The 23,178-nt window shown below is 41.5% G+C and overlaps 1 protein-coding gene across 4 annotated transcripts in view; it reads right to left on the minus strand.

Annotated features, from left to right (window-relative positions):
- DDX6 (DEAD-box helicase 6) overlaps positions 1–23,178 on the minus strand; it is a 44,306-nt gene that overhangs the window by 11,693 nt on the left and 9,435 nt on the right. For all 4 annotated transcript variants that reach the window (XM_023208402.3, XM_023208399.3, XM_023208400.2 and 1 more), the window contains exons 3-9: positions 21,661–21,724; positions 20,202–20,306; positions 9,484–9,613; positions 6,383–6,529; positions 4,722–4,816; positions 1,778–1,900; positions 631–759 (exon numbers count right to left, since the gene is read on the minus strand). In XM_023208402.3, the coding sequence (XP_023064170.1) occupies positions 631–759; positions 1,778–1,900; positions 4,722–4,816; positions 6,383–6,529; positions 9,484–9,613; positions 20,202–20,306; positions 21,661–21,724 (793 nt within the window). The remainder of the gene's footprint in view (positions 1–630; positions 760–1,777; positions 1,901–4,721; positions 4,817–6,382; positions 6,530–9,483; positions 9,614–20,201; positions 20,307–21,660; positions 21,725–23,178) is intronic.

The following is a 23,178-nucleotide window of genomic DNA, read 5'->3' on the forward strand; positions in this document are numbered from 1 at the left end:
CTAGAGTATTAATTCTGGAGTTACAAATAAATTCTAGTGACTAAGCAAATTCACAAATACAGAATATGTGAAAAATGAGTATTAACCCTAGTAAAGGTCTAAGTATTTCAGAAAAACTATTCAAAAGTGTATCTGTGACTTAATCATTTAGTATCAACTTTAGGTCAACAACTAAAACTGCCTTTTAGGAAACATAGCTATGAATTTTTTAAAAATCTTTTTTTTCCTTCCCGAGATGGAGTCTTGCTCTGTCGCCCAGAGCTGGAGTGCAATGGTGTGATCTTGGCTCACTGCAACTTCTGCCTCCTGGGTTCAAGCAATTCTCCTGCCTCAGCCTCCCAAGTAGCTGGGATTACGGGGCATGCGCCACCACGTCCAGCTGGTTTTTTTGTTTTTTTGTAGCAGAGACGGGGTTTCACCATGTTGGCCAGGCTGGTCTCCAACTCCTGACCTCATGATCCGCCTGCCTCAGCCTCCCAAAATGCTGGGATTAGAGGCATGAGCCACCACGCCAAGCCAGAAACACTATGAACTTTTATACAGTGAAGGTGGTGGGAAAACTGAAATGAAGATGAAATAATGTTTTACTGGGACTCGAGAGATAATATTCAACAGCAGAAGCCTACTTACCCTGGAGAAAAGTGTGTTGAGGCAGTGTACTTTTTGGCGCTCAGTTACATATGCGTAGTACTGGGTTACTCCCTTCAGAGTTAGTTCCTCCATCAGGTTAATCTCATAGGGTTTCTGCAAATGGGAATTCTGGGGGAGGGAAAAAAAAAAAAGATGGTTCTTCTTCTTAAATTAAATGAGAGTTCATCTCAAATTCAAAATATACCCTATAGGTTTCTGTCTAATCAACTCTTGCTATAAGGGATGCAACTCTCTTCAAAACAAAATATATGATCTGTCATTGCAGAATCTTCCCCCTGCCGCCCTGAGATGGAGTCTTGCTATCACCGAGGCTGGAGTGTAGTGGCACCATCTCCACTCACTGCAACCTCCACCTCCTGGGTTCAAGTGATTCTCCTGCCTCAGCCTCCCGAGTAGCTGGGATTACAGGCACGCGCTGCCACAACAGACTTATTTTTGTATTTTTAGTAGAGACGGTTTTTCACCATGTTGCCCAGGATGGTCTCGAACTCCTGACCTTATGATCTGCCCGCCTTGGCTCCCCAAAGTGCTGGGATTACAGGCCTGAGCCACCACGCAAGACTCAATAGAAATAAATTAAGATATAAGATCTCAAAAATGCAGCTAAGTTACTACAGGTTGAGTATTCCTTATCCTAAATGCTTAGGAACAAAAGTGTTTCAGGTTTTAAACTTTTTCTAATTTTGGAATATGCACATTACACTTAGTGACTGAGCATCCTTAATTTGAAAATTCAAAATCAAAAGAACATTTCCTTTTAGCATCATGTTTGTGGCTCAAAAGGTTTCAAATTCTGCAGTATTTTGGATTTCAGTTTACGATACTCAAGCTCTATTTTGTATATAGAACAATACTGGAATCAATTCAGCTAGCACCTATGGCTATGTCATCATGACACCAAAAACTAAGTGAAAGATGAGGAATTTAATTAATTACTATTACAACCTTCTTAAAAAGTCAGTTAATTTATGTAAAACAAATCTTTAATTGATCAACTGAAGAAAGAGCCAAAGGCTTGAAATAATTAGTATAAAGTATTTTCACAGATAGGAAGATGTAATTACGAATAAAAACATACTCATAGGTCACAGGATGGCACTGGTTCCAAGTACAGATTTACACTCACCATGAACTTCTGTACACTAAGAGGGAAAGTAGCGGAATATAGTAAAATCTGCCTGTTTTTAGGTAGCGTGAGAATAATATCCTCCATTATCTGCACAAAATCCTGTGACAGCAACTTATCTGCCTGCAGTAGAAAGAAAAGACAATTTTAAAAACAATAAAATAACGTCTAAGGTCTTTGGTTAATACATGGTCAAATAATAAGGCATCATCCAACAAAAGCATCCATGAAATGTTCCTGGTGGAAAACAATAAATTCTCTCCAACACTGCAGAGTCAAATACGCCTAAGGGGGCAGAATCTATGATCCCCATCTTCCAGGGGAAAGAAAAACGCTACACTACACAGATAAACCTCCCCCTTTCTGTAACACAATTTAATTAATTTTTAGAGACAGCATTTCGCTCTGTCACCCAGGATGGAATGCAGTGGCATAATCATAGCTTACTGCATGCAGCCTGAACCTCCTGGCTCAAGTGATCATCTTGCCTCAGCCTACTGACCTACTGAGTAGCTAGGACTACAGGCACATACCACCACGCCCAGCTCAAAAGAATTTTAATGTGATGATTCTCATTAAAGAGGTAGTATGCTGTATGTGTTTAAAAGTACAGGTTCTGGCTGGGCGCGGTGGCTCACGCCTGTAATTCTGGCACTTTGGGAGGCCGAGGCAGGAGGATCATGAGGCCAAGAGTTCGAGACCAGCCTGACAAACATGCTGAAACCCCATCTCTACTAAATATACAAAAGTTAGCAAGGTGTGGTGGATCACACCTGTAATCCCAGCTACTCAGGAGGCTGGGGCAGAATAATTGCTTGAACCTGGGAGGTGGAGGTTGCAGTGAGCTGAGATCACACCACCGCACTCCAGCCTGGGCAACAAAGCAAGACTCTGTCTCAAAAAAAAGTACAGGTTCTGGAGCTAAACTGCCAGGTTGAAATCTTGCCTCCTTCATTTCTTAGCTGTGTGGGAATGTTACAGAACTACTCTGTACTTCGGTTTCCACAACTGTAAAATTGTAAAACTAAAATTTGGATGTTTACATAATGTGGTAACTATACAGAGATTTAGAAAAAACGTGGCTAAGGTCAGGTGTGGTGGCTCACACCTGTAATCCCAGCACACTGGGAGGCTGAGGCAGGCAGAACACTGAGGTAAGGAGTTCAAGACCAGCCTGACCAACATGGAGAAACCCTGTCTCTACTAAAAATACAAAATTAGCTGGGCATGGTGGCACATGCCTGTAATCCGAGCTACTCGGGAGGCTGAGGCAGGAGAATCGCTTGAACGAAGTTGAGGTTGAGACTGCGGTGAGCCGAGGTCGTGCCACTGCACTCCAACCTGGGCAAAGAGACTCCGTCTCAAAAAAAACCAAACCAAACCAAACCAAAAACACAAAAAAGAAAAAACTTGGCTTTTAAGTTATCCAGCCACTCCTCTTCTTAAAAATTAAACCTAAACTCTGGCACCTGTAAGAAAAAGACAAAAGCTGAATTCCTACAAATGCCTAGCTACTGCATCTGAAGTATAAAACATACTTTATAAGCAAATTAAAATTTGGATGTCTACATACTATCATAACTACTTGACAGGATACCTACCTTATAGGTTTCTTGTAAAAATTAAATGAAAAACAAAAAAGTACAGCACTTAGTGCTGGTACCCAGTGACTAATAAATGTTATCTCTCATTACTTAAAGATAAAAGCCTGATTTGAATTAAATGTTACCTAAAACACAAACCAGGCCGGGTGTTGTGGCTCACACCTGCAATCCCAGCACTTTGGGAGGCCAAGGCGGGAGGACCACCTGAGGTTAGGAGTTCAAGACCAGCCTGGCCAACATGGCGAAAACCCACCTCTACTAAAAATACAAAAATTAGCCAAGCGTGGGTAGTACACATCTGTAATCTCAGCTACTCAGGAGGCTGAGGCACGAGGATCACTTGAAGCTGGGAGGCAGAGGTTGTAGTGAGCCGAGATCATGCCACTGCACTCCAGTCTGGGTGACAGAGTGAGTCTGTCTCAAAAAAATAGTAATAATAATAAAACACAAACCAAATGTGAAAATAACCTCGTGTCAAAACATTAACACTGATACACTACAGATCCTCCTTGACTTACAATGGGATTATGTTCTGATAAATTCATCCTAAGTTGAAAATATTACCCAAACCTACTGAACATCATCGCTTAGCCTAGCCTCCTTGAAACATGCTCCACTTAGCTTATAGTTGGGCAAAATCACTTGACAACACCGTATACTGCACAGTATCGGCTGTCTGCCCTCAATGATCACGTGGCTGACTGGGAGCTGCAGTTTGCTGCTAATGCCCAGTATCATGGGAATATCATATCGCATATTACTAACCAGGAAAAATATTAATCTTAAAAATTCAAAGTACGGTTTCTAATGAAAGCTTATCACGTCCACTGAAAAACCAGTGAACCATCATGAGTCAGGGACCATCTGTATATGTACAAAACATGGCTAGATCCCAGGACAACAGATTTTAATAAGTTTTTAAAAGGCATTTATAACATGGTGAGATAATACGTCTAACAGAGATTAATAACCAAACAGTACAAAGCAGTATGCACAAAATGAGACAATATATATTATATGCTTTTAAAAATTAATCGCCAAGTAGAAAGAGATGTAGAATAAATTTGGCTTTGAGGTTATTCACTCCTCTTCTAAAAAATTAAAATAAAACCTAATCTCTGCTATCTCTAAGAAAAAGACAAAAAGGAGAATTCCAATGAATGCCTATAATCTACTCCCTCTAACGGGTAAAACACATTTTAAAAGCAAATTAATTTAAACTGATTGCTTATGTGTTTATTAGATCATAAACATAAGCAGATTTTACTTCATTCACTGGCAGTTATAAGCAAAGCACAGAAAAGTACAGAATAGTATAATGCCAAATGAAGAGATATTACCTCATCCAACACTATCATCTGGACATGATCAACCTTTGCTACTCCTTTCTTAATAAGATCCAGGATTCTCCCAGGGGTAGCAATCACCACGTGCACTATGCAAGATTTAGAAAACATATATTCTCATTAATTTTAATTTGGGCAAAAAGGATGCCATAAACGTTTATCATATTACAGTCCTGAGCTGCTTAATGATAATTCTGAGAAATGCATTGCTATGTGATGGTACAGCCTACTCCATTGTATAGCTCCATTATAATCTTATGGGAACACCGACATACATGCGGTCCGTCACTGACCAAAACATTGTTATGCAGCACATGACTATCTTTTATCAGAAACACTAGGCCGGGCACAGTGGCTCATCCATGTAATTCCAGCACTTTGGGAGGCCCAGGTGGGTGGATCACATGAGGTCAGGAGTTCGAGACCAGCCTGGCCAACATGGTGAATCCTTGTCTCTACTAAAAATACAAAAATTAGCTGGCTGTGGTGGTGGGAGCCTGTAATCACAGCTACTTGGGAGGCTAAGGCAGGAGAATCGCTTGAACCCAGGAGGCAGAGGTTGCAGTGAGCCAAGACCACGCCACTGCACTCCAGCCTGGGCAACACAGTAAGACTGTGCCTCAAATTAAAAAAAAAAAAAGAAAGAAAGAAAAGAAACACATTGTGTTATAGAGGTGGGAATAACACAAAAAGGTCCAAAGATGTGTTTTAGGATAAAGACTTCCATTTCACCACAGGATGCTTAAAAAATACTTTTCACCTCTACACTGGGTGGGGTACAGCTTCCCAAATCACCTGCTTCCAACAGGAGGCATACTTTCTTGTTTTAGGATAATTCCCAATTAATAACAGAAAGCACACCAGACTTCTGACATAAAAGCAATGCCTTTAATCTGGAACAGTGAACCGAGTATTGTTAAAAGGATCAAACAAGGTAACAATTTTTAAAAAACCTATGCAATACAAAGAATATATCACATAATTACATATAGTATTCTAACTAAAATTTTAGATATAATTTTATGAGTGATCTCATTCTTGCTGTTTTGTTACCTTTTTCCACTCAGCAATGTATCATGAAAATCTTCATGAAAATGAATACAGATCAACTTCACTCCTTAATGACTATGTAGAATACTATTCAGACTATACTTTAATGTATTTATTTAGCCAATCTCCTTCTAAGTTGGTCCAATTTTTCGGCACGACAAACCACCCCATAGTAAACAACTTTGTAAATACAGCCCTGCATTTGCCCAACTTTTTTCTTCAGGAAAGATTTTTAAAAATGTAATTTATAATTTTAAAGTAAGACCACCAAATTGCTCATGATAGAGATATAAGTTGACACCCCCACGTTTACAACATATCCTATTTCTCCACAAACTCACATTATCGTCTACTACTACTTTTAGCTTTACCAATTAAACAGGTAAAATTACTATAAACTTGCTGTTTTAGAATTACTAATAAAGTCAAATATTGTTTTCAATTACGGTCAATTTGTTTTTTTCTCTTGAATGCAATGGTCATTCCCTGTTTTCACTGCAGGATTTCTGTTCCTTAATTCTTAAAAACAATTTTTAATAATTTATTGAAATACTTGAGACTAAAATTACAGAGAGCTACACTACCTTTTAGTAATCATTTCTTACCTGTATCATCAAGCCTCATTATGTCATCTCGTAAATTGGTTCCTCCTGTGGTTGCCATCACTTTGGCCCCTCCCATGTGTTTGCTGACCTGGATGCAAATTTGACTGACCTGTAGAGCAAGTTCTCTAGTGGGAACAATCACCATTGCTGAAACAACATCAAGGAACATATGAGAAAATATGGGGTGAGGTAGGAGAACATGCTATACATTATATTTAAAAAATTTAAGAAGCTACAGAAATACTGCCCCTTATGATGCAGTGGCTCAAGCCTGTAATCCCAGCACTCTGGGAGGCCAGGATGGACAGATCACGAGGTCAGGAGTTTCAGAGCAGCTTGACCAACATGGTGAAACCCCATCTCTACTAAAAATACAAAAATTATCCAGGCTTGGTGGCACGCACCTGTAATCCTACCTACTAGGGAGGCTGAAGCAGGAGAATCACTTGAACCCGGGAGGCGGAGGTTGCAGTGAGCGAAGATCACGCCACTGCACTCCAGCCTGGGCAACAGAATGAGACTCAGTTTCAAAAAAAAAAAAAAAGGGGGGGGGCAAGCGTGGTGGCTCACGCCTATAATCCCAGCACTTTGGGAGGCCAAGGTGGTTGGATCACCTGAGGTCTGGAGTTTGAGACCAGCCTGACCCTATCTCCACTAAAACTACAAAATCAGCTGGGCATGATGCCTGTAATCCCAGCCACTAGACAGGCTGAGGCAGGAGAATCGTGAACCCAGGAGGCAGAGGTTGCGGTGAGCCCAGATCGCGCCATTGCACTCCAGTCTGGACAACAAGAGCAAAACTCCATCTCCAAAAAAAAAAAAAAGGAAAGAAAAGAAAAGGAAACACTGCCCTTATAATCTAGATACCGAGATGTATTAAAAAATTGGGCTGGGTAGCACAGTGAGTAACTCATACCTGGAATCCCAGCACTTTTGGAGGCTGAGACGGGAGGATCATTTGAGCTCAGGAGTTTGAGACCAGCCTGGGCAACACAACAAGACCCCATCTCTACTAAAAAAATCGGGGCCGGGCGCGGTGGCTCACGCCTGTAATCCCAGCACTTTGGGAGGCCGAGACGGGCGGATCATGAGGTCAGGAGATCGAGACCATCCTGGCCAACACGGTGAAACTCCGTCTCTACTAAAAATACAAAAAATTAGCCGGGCGTGGTGGCAGGCGCCTGTAGTCCCAGCTACTTGGGAGGCTGAGGCAGGAGAATGGGAACCCAGGAGGCAGAGCTTGCAGTGAGCTGAGATCCAGCCACTGCACTCCAGCCTGGGCGACAGAGCCAGACTCCGTCTCAAAAAAGAAAAAAAGAAAAAAAAAAAATCAAAAAAACTAAAAGTTGAATCATCACAGGACATTATGAAAACTAAAATGGATAAATCTCTTTACAAAAAGAGAACTTATTATAGTGTCCCAGATTTAGACTTTCCCTCAGCAATACTATCATATAAATATTACACTCTTCTTTTTTTTTTTGAGATGGAGTCTTGCCGTATTGTCCAGGCTGGAGTGCAGTCGCGCCATCTCAGCTCACTGCAACCTCTGCCTCCCAGGTTCAAGCGATTCTCCTGCCTAAGCCTCCTGAGTAACTGGGATTGATTACAGGCGTCTGCCACCACACCCAGCTAATTTTTTGTATTTTTAGTCGAGACGGGGTTTCACCATGTTGGCCCAGCTGGTCTCAAACTCCTGACCTCAAGCGGTTCTCCTGTCTCGGCCTCCCAAAGTGCTGGGATTACAGGTGTGAGTCACTGCACCCAGCCTTCTGCTGCTGCTTCTTTTTTTGTTTTGAGACAGAGTCTCGCTCTGTTGCCCAGGCTGGAATGCAGTGGCATGATCTTGGCTCACTGCAACCTCCATCTCTCAGGTTTAAGCAATTCTCCTGCCTCAGCCTCCTGAGTAGCTGGGACTACAGGCACTTGCCATCACACCCAGCTAATTTTTGTGTTTTTAGTAGAGACAGGGTTTCACCATGTTAGCCAGGCTGGTCTTGAACTCCTGACCTCAGGTGACCTGCCCACCTCAGCCTCCAGAAGTGATGGGATTACAGGCGTGAGGCACCACACCCAGCCAATACCCTTTCTTAATTACAAACTTTTGGCATGTTGAGTTGGCAACTACTAGCTCAAAGTTTATTAACTTAATATTTCTAAGAGCCCCAACTACATTTGAGTCAGATTCACCAATGTAAAATACCTAAGTAGGAAACTCCTGCTATCTAGGTTCTATTTACATCATATGAAATATGGGAAGAAACGATAATTACAGATTAAGAAGGCTAAAAACGTAAAGTTTCAGAGGTGAAATCTTAATTCCATTAACTTACACTGAATATAACCATGAAAATTGTTTATTCCCCGCTGCCGAGGCTCTTAAAATCTCAGAACCCACAGACTTTCAACAGAAGTTCATGTTTCCACAAGGAATTCTGCTAACATTCATTTGCCACAAGAAATAGTTCCATAGTTTATAAGTAGCAGTGTCAACTAATTTAACCTCTTAGGATCTCAGCTGTCTTTTTTTTTTTTTGAGTTAAGAGTCTCACTCTGTCACCCAGGCTGAAGTACAGTGGCACAATCTTGGCTCACTGCAACCTCCACCTCCTGGGTTCAAGTGACTCTCGTGCCTCAGACTTTTGAGTGGCTGGAATTACAGGTGTGCGCCACCACATCCAGCTAATTTTTGTATTTTCAGTAGAGACAGGGTTTCGCAATGCTGGCCAAACTGGTCTTAAATATCTGGCCTCAGGTGATCCACCCACTTTGACCTCCCAAAGTGCTGGGATTACAGGCTGTGAGGAACCGTGCCCAGCCTCAGCTTTCCTACCTATAGGGCACTAATACTTGTTTTTCCTGTCTCACTGGAATGCTGTCAAAACTGTGTATCATATAAAAATACTCTTAAAACTAGAAATCTCTAAAAAGTTGGGAATCATTTTTAAAAGACCATCATCAGGCTAAAAAAAAACCTGAAAAGAAAGAATACAGATTTTAGATAATGTAAATTCTGACTAAAAAAACGCGTATCTTCTACACATAGTTCCAAGGCTGAAACCCCCATTTTTAGTTTAAAAACAAACTTTTGTTCAACTAACCTTGTATATTGTCCTTCTTCAGGTCTAGCCGTTCAAGTAAGGGAATGAGGTAGGCACCGCTCTTGCCTGTTCCATTTTTTGCTCTAGCTAAGATATCCCTACCAGATAAAGCAATGGGAATGCTCTCCTCCTAAAAGAGATAAGACAATACAAAATTACTTGTGAATTTAGTACACAAGCAAATTTCTCTCTGAAATACACTGAAGGGATACCTCTTTTCGGTATTGCTTTAAGTATCCTAAGTATCCTACATTTGAATTCTACATGAATAGCAGAGATCCAAGTAAATCAGCAGGACCAGTCAACATCAACATCATTATAAACCAGTATTTACCAGAACTGCTCACAGAATTTTAAATTGTAACCCAATGTCATAAAAACTGTGTTATGTGTGTGTCTGAAGAAAACAACAAAGAAAGTGGAGGAACTCAGGCTGACCCATAAATAGCACTTGAAAATACAGACAAAACAAAAGCAAAGCCTCCTTCAAACAAAAAATGGAAAAGTGGCCAGGCACAGCAGCTCGTGCCTGTAATCCCAGCACGCTGGGAGGCAGAAGTAGGGGATGGCTTGAGCCCAGGAGTTCAACACCAGCCTGGGCAATTGGGCAACATGGAAAAACCCCAATTCTACAAAAATTACAGAAATTAGCTGGGTGTGGTGGTAGGAGTCTATAACCCTTGAGAGGCTGAGCCAGGAGGTCAAGGGTGAAGTGAGCCATGATTGCACCACTGTACTCCAGCATGAAAGAGTGAGACCTTGTCTCCCCCCCCCCCAAAAAAAAAGGCTAGACACAGTGGCTCACATCTGTAATCCCACCATTATGGGAGACGAAAGCAAAATGATCACTTGAGTCCAGGAGTTTGAGACCAGCCTAGCTAGGATGGTGAGACCCCATCTCTACAAAAATTTTAAAAGGAAAAAGCAAAACAATTCCAAGGTAAGACTATATGTATTTTGAGACTAGCAAACCAATTTGACCAGTGAAAAATTGTAGCTTGGACACCTCATCCCTGCAACAAAACACGAATAGGCTGGGAAAGCTTAATCTCAGGTCCTACTTGTCATTTATTTATATAATAAGTAAATCTCCAATGTCTGTCTCACAGCCTACTTCTCTGTTCTGAAATGTGCTCTCTATTGAGGGTTCAATTCTATTGCAGTTACCTCAAATACGGTCACATCACTAAAAGTGACCTCTAATTTTAATATTTGGCTTACTTTGTTACATATTTTGCAAACGATAATAATAGTTCATATTAACTTAAATTTCCCAGACAACAGCAAAGGATTCCCAAACGTTACTGAAAAATAGACAGACATATACAAAGAGAGGTTAGGAGTTCAAGAACAGCCTGGGCAACATGGCAAGAACCCCCTCTCTACAAAAACAAAACAAACAACAACGAAAAGGCTCAATTAGTTGTTAAAATTGTTAAAAGGAAATGATGTGAATTTTTTTGTTTTTAGACGGAGTCTCGCTCTGTCGCCCAGGCTGGAGTGCAGTGGCGCGATCTTAGCTCACTGCAAGTTTGGCCTCCCGGGTACACACCATTCTCCTGCCTCAGCCTCCTGAGTAGCTGGGACTACAGGTGCCCGCTACCACACTGAGCTAATTTTTTTTGTATTTTTAGTAGAGACGAGGTTTCACCATGTTAGCCAGGATGGTCTTCTCCTGACCTTGTGATCGCCCACGTCGCCCTTCCAAAGTGCTGAGATTACAAAGGTGTGAACCACCGCGCCTGGCCGTGATGTGGAATTTTAAATGTTTTTCTTTTTTTTTTTTTGAGACAAGGTTTCATTCTTGTCACTCAGGCTGGAGTACAATGGCACGATCTTGGCTCACTGTAACCTTCGCCTCCTGGTTCAAGCGACTCTCCTACCTCAGCCTCCCGAGCAGCTTAGACTAAAAACGTGCACCACCACACCCAGCTAATGATTGTATTTTTAGTAGAGACAGGGTATTTCACCATGTTGGTCAGGCTGGTCTTGAACTCCTGACCTCAGATGATCCACCGACCTTGGCCTCCCAAAGTGTTGGGATTACACACATGAGCCACTGCGTCTGGCCTGAATTTTTAATTTCTAAAACTAAGACACTAGGAATCAAATTCACAGTCACTGACATTTCTCCCTTCTATGCCTGGGCTAATGACCAAAAAAAACCCCCAAAAAACAAAAAAAACAAAAAACAGCTTTAGCCCTTTAAAGCCGCTATTGGTAGAAAGGACTAAATAATAAGCAGGACGACTTCCATCTCCCACAACACTCTTTCTACCTAGAGCTCCAATCACAGGATATAAATGGGTAGCATATGGTCAGAACAACACAGCTGCCAGAACAACTGTGAAAATGTTGTTGGCCGGGCGAGATGGCTCACGCCTGTAATCCCAGCACTTTTTGGGAGGCTGAGGTAGGTGGATCACCTGAGGAGTTCGAGACCAGCCTGGTCAACATGGTGAAACCTCGTCTCTGCTAAAAATACAAAAATTGTCATGGTGCGCACACCTGGAGTCCCAGCTACTTGGGAGCCTGAGGCAGGAGAATCGCTTGAGCCCGGGAAGAGGAGGTTGCAGTGAGCCAAGATCGCGCCACTGCACTCCAGCCTGGGTAATGGAGCAAGACTCCGTCTTTTACACACACATACACACACGCACACAAAGAGAAAGAGAGAGAGAGAGAGAGAAAAGAGAATAAAATATTGTTGTCTTGACAGGATTAGTTTGCCCAAGGTCACAAAGCAAGAAATGCTGTAGCCAGTACTTGAATGTAGATCTGCACATGTAGGCAAGAAGGTGGAGAAAATGGAACTCTCATACACTGCTAGTGGGAACGTATAGTCATGCTGGAAACCAGTCTTGCAGTTCCTCAAAAGGTTAAACAGAGTTACCATATGAACTAGCAATTCTAGGTATACAGTGAAAAGAAATAAAAATATCTCCACACAAAAACCTGCACCTGAATTTTCACAGCAGCATTATCCTTAATAGTCAGTTCCTTCTATGTATTTTTTTAATAACAGTACAAACTTTATTCATAAGTAAAACTTCATAAGGTTAAAAGCAGGGGCAGTTTCTATTTTAAAAAGGGAACGGGGAAGGCAGCCTGCTATTTTATTTAAAAATCACAAGTTAGGTTTTTCAAACGGATAGCAGTTGAGATCATTAAATCCCCTTCCTACTTCTCAGATTTTCACAAAATAGCACATTAACTCCTCAGTCCTTGGAAAACCACCCCAAATATCTACCAACTGATGAGTGGATAAATCAGAAGTATTCAAGCCATACAATAAAATATTATTCAGCAAAAAGGAATGAAATATTGATACATGCTACAACACAGATGAACTCCGAAAACATTATGCTAAGTCAAAGAAGCCAGTCACAAAAAAATCACATACTATAGGATTCCATTTATACCACATGTCCAGACTAGGCAAAGCTAGAATGACAGAAAGTATACTAGGGGTGTGAGAAAATGAGGTGTGACTGCTAAAAGGGTTTCTTTTGTGGGACTGATCAAAATGTTCTAAAATTTATTGTGGTAATGGCTGCACAACTCTAAATGCACTAAAAGCATTAAATTTTATACTTTTGATGTGTGATTTGTTGTTCATATCTCAATAGAGCTATTACCCCAAAAAAACCAACTCCACAAGCTTAGGGCTGACACCTGCCACCTTAGGTCTCCAAGTTCACATTCACTGTACCATTTAGATACTGACTGAAGAGTATTTGTTGTGTATGGGTTCTCTAGTATCCCTTTGCTAAGTAATACTTCAATTTCCTTCTAAGGAATTACATACGCCCTGCTCTCCCCTGTCCCAACAGACCAAGCCTCACCGATTTTCTAAGCCAAGTGGTAGACACATAGCCCACACTAGGCCAGCGGAATGTTGCCTCCTAAGAATCTAAATTGTTACAGTGCATCCATTACAGCTTCCTAAGTCCTTCAGAGCTATCTCAGTTCTCAGTCATTTCCAAGTATGTTTCTCTAGCCTTCTCAATCTTGTGAATTCCTGTTATTTTTCCAATAAATTTCCTTTTGCTTAAGTTAGATCAAGTTGGTTTCTGATGCCTATAATTAACGGTATACTTTTTTTTTTTTTTTTTGAGACGAAGTCTCGCTCTGTCACCCAGGCTGGAGTGCAGTGGCCAGATCTCAGCTCACTGCAAGCTCCGCCTCCCGGGTTCACGCCATTCTCCTGCCTCAGCCTCCCCAGTAGCTGGGACCACAGGCGCCCGCCACCTCACCCGGCTAGTTTTCTGTATTTTTAGTAGAGACGGGGTTTCATCGGGTTAGCCAGGATGGTCTCGATCTCCTGACCTCGTGATCCGCCCGTCTCAGCCTCCCAAAGTGCTGGGATTACAGGCTTGAGCCACCGCGCCCGGCCTTTAACGGTATACTTTCCAATTTCCCAGTATTGAGAGGCATTTTACAAAAGTGTGGTACCAAAAAAAGCTCAACATTGCCCAACTAGCTGCATTTACACTGACTGCTTCCTCTTATTTTCCAAACCTTAATTTCCAAGAGGAAAAAAAAACCCTATGGGTACTGCAGAGGAGGTAGCAGTGATTGTTACAGATGTTCGCTGCTTACCAGGAGAAAAAGGGGGAGATAGTAATTTCTAATAATCTCTCTAATTTACGCTGCAGATGGTGGCTCACGCCTGTAATCTCAACACTCTGGAAGGCTGAGGCAGAACTGCTTGAGGTCAGGAGTTCAAGACCAGTCAGTGTGACAGAAAGAGACTGTCTCCCCGACCCCACCCAAAAACAAAACAAAACAGAACGCACACACAAAAAACAAACCAAAAAAACTGAGTTTTTAGGAAATAATTTTTTAATCACAATAAACACATTATAAGCAGGAGGAATGACTTATTACAGGATTCAGAATGCTGTAATTCCTAACTATAAATAGTAAACTATTAATCCTTATTAGACCTGGCACAAAATTTTGTTGCCAACAGTAAGGAGCTTCCATGTTTCCCTCAATAATGAACTACTCATTTCTTCACCTTCTTAGATTTTCGAAAAAGTGTTCAAGAGGTGTGCCCAGGATTTGGAAGCAACAAGAGAGGCCATCTTTCTCAATCATAATCTCAAAGTTAATATAAACTTTCAAATAATGCTAAGCAGACAAATACAGTTCTTAGGCCTTCCATAGAAGTCTATGTTCCTATAAAGCTACACCTTTAGAATGGCAGTTATTCTGCTGGCCACAGCATCCACACCTAGAACTGGTCACAGATGGCTCTATCAAATAAATATGTGTGGGAGCAATCTGTAGTATATCCGGTTCCAGGCTATCAATGTAAAAGCTCTTTTGAGAACATATAATTTCAAGTGCCTAATTCTCCAACCTTTTTTTTTTTGGTGAGACAAGGTCTTGCTCTATTGACCAGGATGGAGTGCAGTGGCACAATCCTGGCTCACTTGCAGCCTCAACCTCCTGAACAGCTAAGACTACATGTCCACTACGCCCAGCTAATTTCTGTACAGTCAGGGTTTTGCCATGTTACTCAGGCTGCTTTTGAACCCCTGGGCTCCCAAAGTGCTGGGATTACAGGTGTGAGCCACTGCACCCAGTCAATTCTCCAATAATCTCACAGCCAAACTGCAACTGAATTCCATCTCAAACAAATATTCAAATGCAGAAGACTCATCCAACTAATCAAGGCAGCTTTAATATTCAGGGGGAAAAAATGGCTGGATGAAACTGTAAAACCAAGCATGACAGAAGACACACTTTTAGGCACGGGGGAGGGATGACAAAAAAAAAAAAAGAGAGAGAGAAGGTAGATAATGGAAAGAATACTAGAAGACAGCCTGCCATGAGGTTATATTTTACCGGGGGGAGATGGGTGCACCCAAATCTCAGAAATCGCAACTAAAGAATGTACTTGGCCAGGCGTGGTGGCTCATGCCTGTAATTCCAGTACTTTGGGAGGCCGAGAGTGGATCACCTGAGGTCAGGAGTTCAAGACCAACCTGGACAACATGGTGAAACCCCGTCTCCACTAGAAATACAAAAATTAGCCTGGTATGCTGGCACGCGCCTGTAATCCCAGTAACTTGGGAGGCTGAGGCATGAGAATCGCTTGAACCCGGGAGGCAGAGGTTGAAGTGAGCCAAGAGCACACCATTGCACTCCAGCCTGGGCGACAGAGCAAAACTCTATCTCAAAAACAAAAACAAAAAAAAAAAAAAAAAAAGAAGAATTTACTCATGTAACCAAACACCACCTGTTCCCCAAAAACCTACGAAAATAAAAATTAAAAAAAATTTTTTTTACAAGGGGATCTGTAGATTTTGTTTCGGTTCTAAAATCCTAATATTTGTGACTTGTTACTCTGAATGACTCTAAGAAACACTTCATCTTGTGCTATCCATGGATCCCCAGGACAAAACAATAGGAAAGAAAAAGGCAATACAATTGGTGGCCTTGAGTATCTAAAATATACTTATACGATACCTTGCTATTTTAAAATACTTTGGTTATACACTACATTTGATCTTCACAATGAAAATCCCATGATAGAGTACTTATTTCTACTTTACAGAAAAAGCTAGATGTCAGACTGGTTAAGTGGCTGAAGTGTTAATTGCCTATATGCTATACCAACACTGAGAGTACGAGTAACAAAGTTACTTTTAAATTTTAATACAAGGTAAGAAATAGGAGTTAACAAATACCCATGAAGAATGAGGACTGGGCTAAGTGCAGTGGCTCACACCTATAATTCTAGCATGTTGGGAAGCCAAGGCAGGAGGACTGCTTGAGCCCAGGAGGTCAAGACCAGCCTGGTCAACATGGCAAAACCTTGACTCTACCAAAAAGAAAAAAAAGACAAAGAAGAAGAAAAGAAGTCAGGTGTGGTGGTACTCCACTATCATCCTTACTCAGGAGGCTGGAGCAGGAGTATCATGCGAGCCCAGGAATTTGAGGCTGCAGTGAGCTAGGATCGTGACACTGCACTCCAGCCCAGGCAACTCAGTTAAGACTCGGTCTCTTTAAAACAAATTTAAAACAATTACGTCTCCTAAATTAACTAATTTCCTTTTTTGAAACTATTATATAAAATAACCCATAACATTTTTTGAGCATTTATCATGTACTAGGCATTGTACTAAGCACATGAACTATCTCATTTAATCTTTACAACAACCCTATGGTATTACACTATTACCTCAATTATATAGGTCAGGAGTCCAAGACTTACAGCTCCCAAATAACCAATTTATGAAGGAGCAGAGCTGGGATTCAACCTGGGCAGTTCCCTACACCATGTTCACCTGCAGACATGAGTTACCTAAGTTTCATCAAAGCATGCTAAATAGCACAGGCACTATGCTAAGTACTATAAATAAAAGCTGAATGATGCGGTTCCTACTGTAAAAGAACTCTCGTAAGACTTCAGTGGGCCAGGCACGGTGGCTCACACCTGTAATCCCAACACTTTGGGAGGCTGAGGCAGGCAGATCACAACGTCAGGAGATGGAGATCATCCTGGCTAACATGGTAAAACCCTGTCTCTTACTAAAACACAAACAGTTAGCCAAGTGCAGTGGCACACGTCTGTAGTCCCAGCTACTCGGGAGGCTGAGGCAGGGGAATCGCTTGAACCCGGGAGGCGGAGGTTGCAGTGAGCCGACATTGTGCCACTGCACTCCAGCCTGGCAACAGAGTAAGACTCTGTCTCAAAAAAAAAAAAAAAGACTTCAGTGTAGATAAAATGGATTAACATGAACTACATTATAGTAGATTCCTAGGTATTTCTAATATCTACACCCAAACTACCGCTGTGATGATGCATATCCTTGTCTTAATACTTTATCCAGCCAATAGCACACTCACTCTGGGTAATCGCTACCCAGCATTCTCTGCTTCGAACATGGCTCAATTCTTCCAGGTTGTCCCATCTTCCCTCTAATGACTACATACATATGCCAATTCAGAAGGGTACCTATCATATTACAGTGAATTACTTGTACAATTAGCTGTCCGTTCCAAACTGTAAGACAGGAACCATGTATCTGTTTTATTCATCACAGAATTCCCAAGGTCACTTTATAGGTCACTCAACACATTTTTTGAGCCAATACATGTTGGCTCAATGAAAAAATACTCAGTGATGTCACAAGGTTTGTCCTTAGCACAGCCTGAATTCAATCATTTCATCAATTTAAGTATGTCTGTTGTCATCATTTATCAAACTGGTCTATGTATAATGCATGTTTATATGTACATGTATATTTATGTGTGTGGATATGTGTATATACATGCATTTATTTCCCTGCTCTTTCCACTGAAAGGACCAAGTAGCAAACAGGATACCTAATGCCTGGGTCTTGGTCCCTAATACTACTCCACATTAAAAAGAATCAAGGAGGCCGGGCGCTGTGGCTCACGCCTATAATCCTAGCACTTTAGGAGGCCGAGACAGGCGGATCATGAGGTCAGGAGATTGAGATCATCCTGGCTAACACGGTGAAACCCAGTCTCTACTAAAATTATCAAAAAAAAAAAAAAAAAAATTAGCTAGGCGTGGAGGCAGGTGCCTGTAGTCCCAGCTACACGGGACGCTAATGGCGTGAACCTGGGGGGCGGAGCTTGCAGTGAGCCGAGACCACACCACGGCACTCCAGCCTAGGCGACAGAGCGAGACTCCGTCTCAAAAAAAAAAAAGAAGAATCAAGGATCCTTGGATACCAATGCTGGGCCAAGGTAGGTATAAGATAAGCCTGCCATCATGTTATGTCAAAAAGCAAGAAAGGGGCTGGGTGCAGTGGCTCACATCTATAATCCCAGCACTTCAGGAAGCCAAGGTTGGCGATCACTTGAGATCAGGAGTTCGAGACCAGCCTGGCCTACTCCTGTGAAACCCTGTCTCTACTAAAAATACAAACATTAGCTAGGTGTGGTAGCACACATCTGTAATTTCAGCTACTGGGGAAGCTGAGACACAACTGCTTGAACCAAGGACAGGGAGGCTGTAGTGAGCCAAGATCATGCCACTGCACTCTAGCCTCTGACAGAGCTAGACTCCGTCTCAAAAAGAATAAATAAAAGCAAGAAAGTACTCAAGAAAAATGAAGGGGACACATCATAAACACACAGGAACCAACCTGAAAGAGCTTACACTGCCAGATCTAGGATATTTTTAGGAAAAAAAAAAAAAAAGGTGAGTATAAGTCCATACTGATAACAGATAAATATGGATGAGGGGAAGGGAAGTTTCTTCTTTATAGGAGTAAATACAGAGGGAGTGCTAGAATTGGAAAGTCATCATAACCCATCAGAGCAGAGATGAGCTCAAGAATCACCAATGGGTGCTAAAACTAGGGGGGAAATTTTGTGATTTTTTTAAAACAAGTATCATGCCATGAATTGAAGATACAAAGTCAAATCCCACCTCTACCACTCATGAGCTACAAGTATCTTTGGCTAAGTTAAGTTTCTCAAACTCAGCACAACTGACATTTTGGGCCACAAAATTCTTTGTTGTAAGGGGCTGTCCTTTAGCATCCCCCCATTGATGATAATCAAAAATGTTTCTACAAATTGCTAAATGTCCCCTGGGGGACAAAAATTCTCCCTGGTTGAAAACAATACGCTAAGAGAACTAACTGCTCTGAACTTTTGTTTTCTCATCCACAAAATGGGGATAATACCTAGCCTGAATATCTATCTTACTGGGTTGAAGGAGGAGGGTGGCCATAGTATTACTGTATTTGCATGGTCTCAAAACACACCCCAGATTGCTTATTCATCTCAACGGAGAGGAGAAAGAGCAGTAATTATAGAATGGAAAAATCATACAACACCTTGACAGGGTAATCAAAATTAACATCACCAAAAAAGAAAAAATGGACACTATGTACACCTTCAAACATTATACCCTGAGATGGCCATAATGTGATTTCTGCATTATTCAGGCTGAGAAAGCCTAACTTGAATCTAATTACTTCGGAATATCAGAAAATCCCAAAATGGGAAATGTTCCATTAATAAAAAAAGGAGGCCAGGCATGGTGGCTAATGTCTGTAATCCTAGCACTATGGTGAACCCAGCCTGGATAACATGGCAAAACCCCATCCCTACAAAAAAATACAAAAATTAGCCGGGTGTTGTGACAGCTGAACGCAGGAGGATCACTTGAGCCCAGGAGGTCAAGGCTGCAGTGAGCCGAGATCAGGCCACTGAACTCCAGCCTGGGTGACAGGGCAAGACCCTGTCTCAAAAAAAAAAAAAAAGAGGGGTAGGGGAAGGGGGTTGCAGGCTGTATTTTTCTATGCCGATGGCATAAAAAGAAGAAAAAACACTAGGGAAACACTAATGACTAAAAAAGACATAACTACAAGTAATACCTGACCCTAGACTGGATCCTGTATAGAAGAAAAAAACTGCTATAAAGGACATGTTTGGGTCCATTAATTAGAATGACAGATGAGATAGAAGTATTTTAGCAATGTTAATTGAAGGTAACTGTACTGTGGTTACATAAGAGAATACCCTATTCTTAAGAAATATACACTGAAATATTTAGAATTGTAAAGGCCATGATTTTCTAATTTACCCTTAAGCATTTCAGAAAAACTGTGTACACATGAGAGAAAAATGTTAGTTCGCTATACCACTTCTGCAGAGCAAAAAGAAAACTGTTTAATGGCTGACACATAACCTTATATATGTTATAAAAAGGGTTACCATACCTGAATAGGAGATGGCTTTTCCCAGCCCATTTCAAAAATTCCCATCAGTAACTCCCGTTTCAAACAGTAATCTTCAAACTCATTTCCTTTTGTGGAGGTCACATCCTAGTCAAACAAAAGGAACAATAAAGAATAAATAACACTGTTTGGTAAATTTGGTGTCCTTTGGAAAATTTATCTGGGTCGGACATGGTGGCTCATGCCTGTAATCCCAGCACTTTGGGAGGCCAAGCAAGCAGATCACCTGAGGTCAGAAGTTCAAGACCAGCCTGGCCAATGCAGTGAAACTCCATCTCTACGAAAAATACAAAAAATTAGCCAGGGTGGTGGCGCACACCTGTAGTCCCAGCTACTCGGGAGGCTGAGGCAGGAGAATCGCTTGAACCCAGGAGACAGGTTGCATTGAGCCCTGATCGCACCCACTGCAGAGGCTGGGGGGACAAAGCCAGACTCTACCTCAATTAAAAAAAAAAACAAGGAAAGAAAACTTACCTGACTTTAGTACTTTACCTGCCCAATCTTAAATATAAATACATGCAGATTACTTGTTTTAATCCATATTTCAACTTTTCCTGAAGAAAAACCACTTGTCCCTGCTTCGACACACAAGCTATTTAAAAAACTATGTTTTGGGGAAAGGGCACTTGGTCATAGCCTTTTTTTTTTTTTTTTTGAGAGATGGAGTCTCGCTCTGTCACTCAGGCTGGAGTGCAGTGGCGCGATCCTGGCTCACTGCAACCTCCGCCTCCCAGATTCAAGTGATTCTCCTGTCTCAGCCTCCTGAGTAGCCGGACTACAGGCGCCCGCCACCACACTCAACTAATTTTTGTATTTTTAGTAGAGACAGGGTTTCAACATGTTGACCAGGCTGGTCTCGAACTCCTGAAATCAGGTGATCCGCCTGCCTCGCCCTCCCAAACTGCTGGGAATACAGGCAAGAGCCACTGCACCGGGTCCTTGATCATAGTCTTCTAAGGACTGGTGGAATAGTGTTATTTTTTCACACAAATATCATGCCATGAATTGCAAATCACAAGATATGAAGTCAAATCCCACCTCTACCACTCATGAGCTACAGATATCTTTGGCTAAGTCAAATTTCTCAAGCTCAGCACTACAGACATTTTGGGCCACAAAATTCTTTGTTGTAAAGGGCTGTCCTTTAACATCCCCCCATTGATAAGCAAAAATGTTTCTACAAATTGCTAAATGCCCCCTGGGGGACAAAAATTCTCCCTGGTTGAAAACAATACACTAAGATAACTAACTACTCTGAACTTCTGTTTTCTCATCCATAAAATGGGAATACATAGCCTGAATATCTATCTTACTGGTTTGGAGGAGGAGGGTGGCAGTGGTGTTATGGTCCTGAAACCAATTCCCTCCAGATACCGAGGGACAGCTGTACCTCACTTCTAGTTCCCCACCATTATCTACTTGTATTTTACAACCAACTTACCGAAGTTTTGATTCTAAGATCCTTTGGAGGGAGTTTTAAAGTCTTTTTCCAGTCATCACCAGGTCTAGAGAGAATACAGTAAATTTGAAGTATCAAAATTTATAGCATCCTAACAAAGATGATTTGTCTCAATTATAATTGTTTTTAAAAGCACGGTAAGTTTAATATATTCCATTTAATATATCTAACAAGATAATTAAACAACTTTAGAAAAAGTATTCTTATACAGAAACAATCTCAGGAGGATAAAAAAATCAAGAACAGAAGGGATTAAGACATCCATCGTCTCAAGCAATATTGTATACCATGTAATTGTTGTCAAAAGGTGTTTTGTTTGACCTACACAGCGTGTGTTTGAATTTAAATTAGTTTAAATGAGTTTTCAACATTTAAAAGTTGTAAGATTTTACATATTTTATAGAACTCCTAGGTTCAAGCAATCCGCCTGCCTCGGTCTCTAAAGCGCTAGGATTACAGGTGTGAACCACCATGGCCAGCTATTCTCATTTTTAAAATAGGTTAACAGGCCAGGCATAGTGGCTCATACCGGTAATCCCAGCACTTGGGAAGCCGAGGCAGGCAGATCACTTGAGGTCAGGAGTTTGAGACCAGCCTGGCCAGTATGGTGAAACCCCATCTCTACTAAAAATACAAAAATTAGCCAGGCATGGTGGGCACATCTGTAGTCCCAGCTACTCGGGAGGCTGAGGCAGGGGAATCACTTGAACCTGGGAGGCAGACACTGCAGTGAGCCAAACTCACGACACTGCACTCTAGCGTGAGTGACAGAGGGAGACTGTCTCAAAAATAAATAAGCCAGGTGCCGTGGCTCATGCCTGTAATCCTAACACTTTGGGAGGCCGAGGCAAGTGGATCACCTGAGATCAGGAGTTCAAGAATAGCCTGGCCAATATGGTGAAACCCCATCTCTACTAAAAACACAAAAATTAGCCAGGCATGGTGGCATGCACCTGTAATCCCAGCTACTCAGGAGGCTGAGGCAGGAGAATCGCTAGAACCAGGGAGCCAATATCACGCCACTGCACTCCGCGACACAGTAAGACTCCGTACCAAATAAATAAACAAAACAAAACAGGTTAACAGTTACATCAAATAATTGATGTAATGCACTCAGCACAGTGCCTGGCAAAATAATAGCACAATATTAGCCAATGAGCATCTCTTAAATTTTTTTTTATCGGAAATGCCAGAAACCATGAAAGAGAATCAAAACAAGGAGAATATAAATAAACTTTCTTTTGGGCCAAGTAAAAACCTCAAGCAATAAATACTCAAAGCATCTAATAATTAAAAAGATCAGGGAACATCTGCAGACAAAGCATTTAACTGTGACATCTTTGAAAAAGTTTTCACTGTAGCTGTTCTTACATAACCAGAGTCCCCAAAACATCTCAAATGCTTAACTGATAGAAAAAAAGACCACTTATACTTTACTTAAAACTAGGTCCTACATAATGCAAATACTCTAACACTGGTAACTTTTTGCTACCAATTCCA

Source organism: Piliocolobus tephrosceles, chromosome 13, assembly GCF_002776525.5.
Source record: "Piliocolobus tephrosceles isolate RC106 chromosome 13, ASM277652v3, whole genome shotgun sequence".
NCBI classification, from domain to species: domain Eukaryota; kingdom Metazoa; phylum Chordata; class Mammalia; order Primates; family Cercopithecidae; genus Piliocolobus; species Piliocolobus tephrosceles.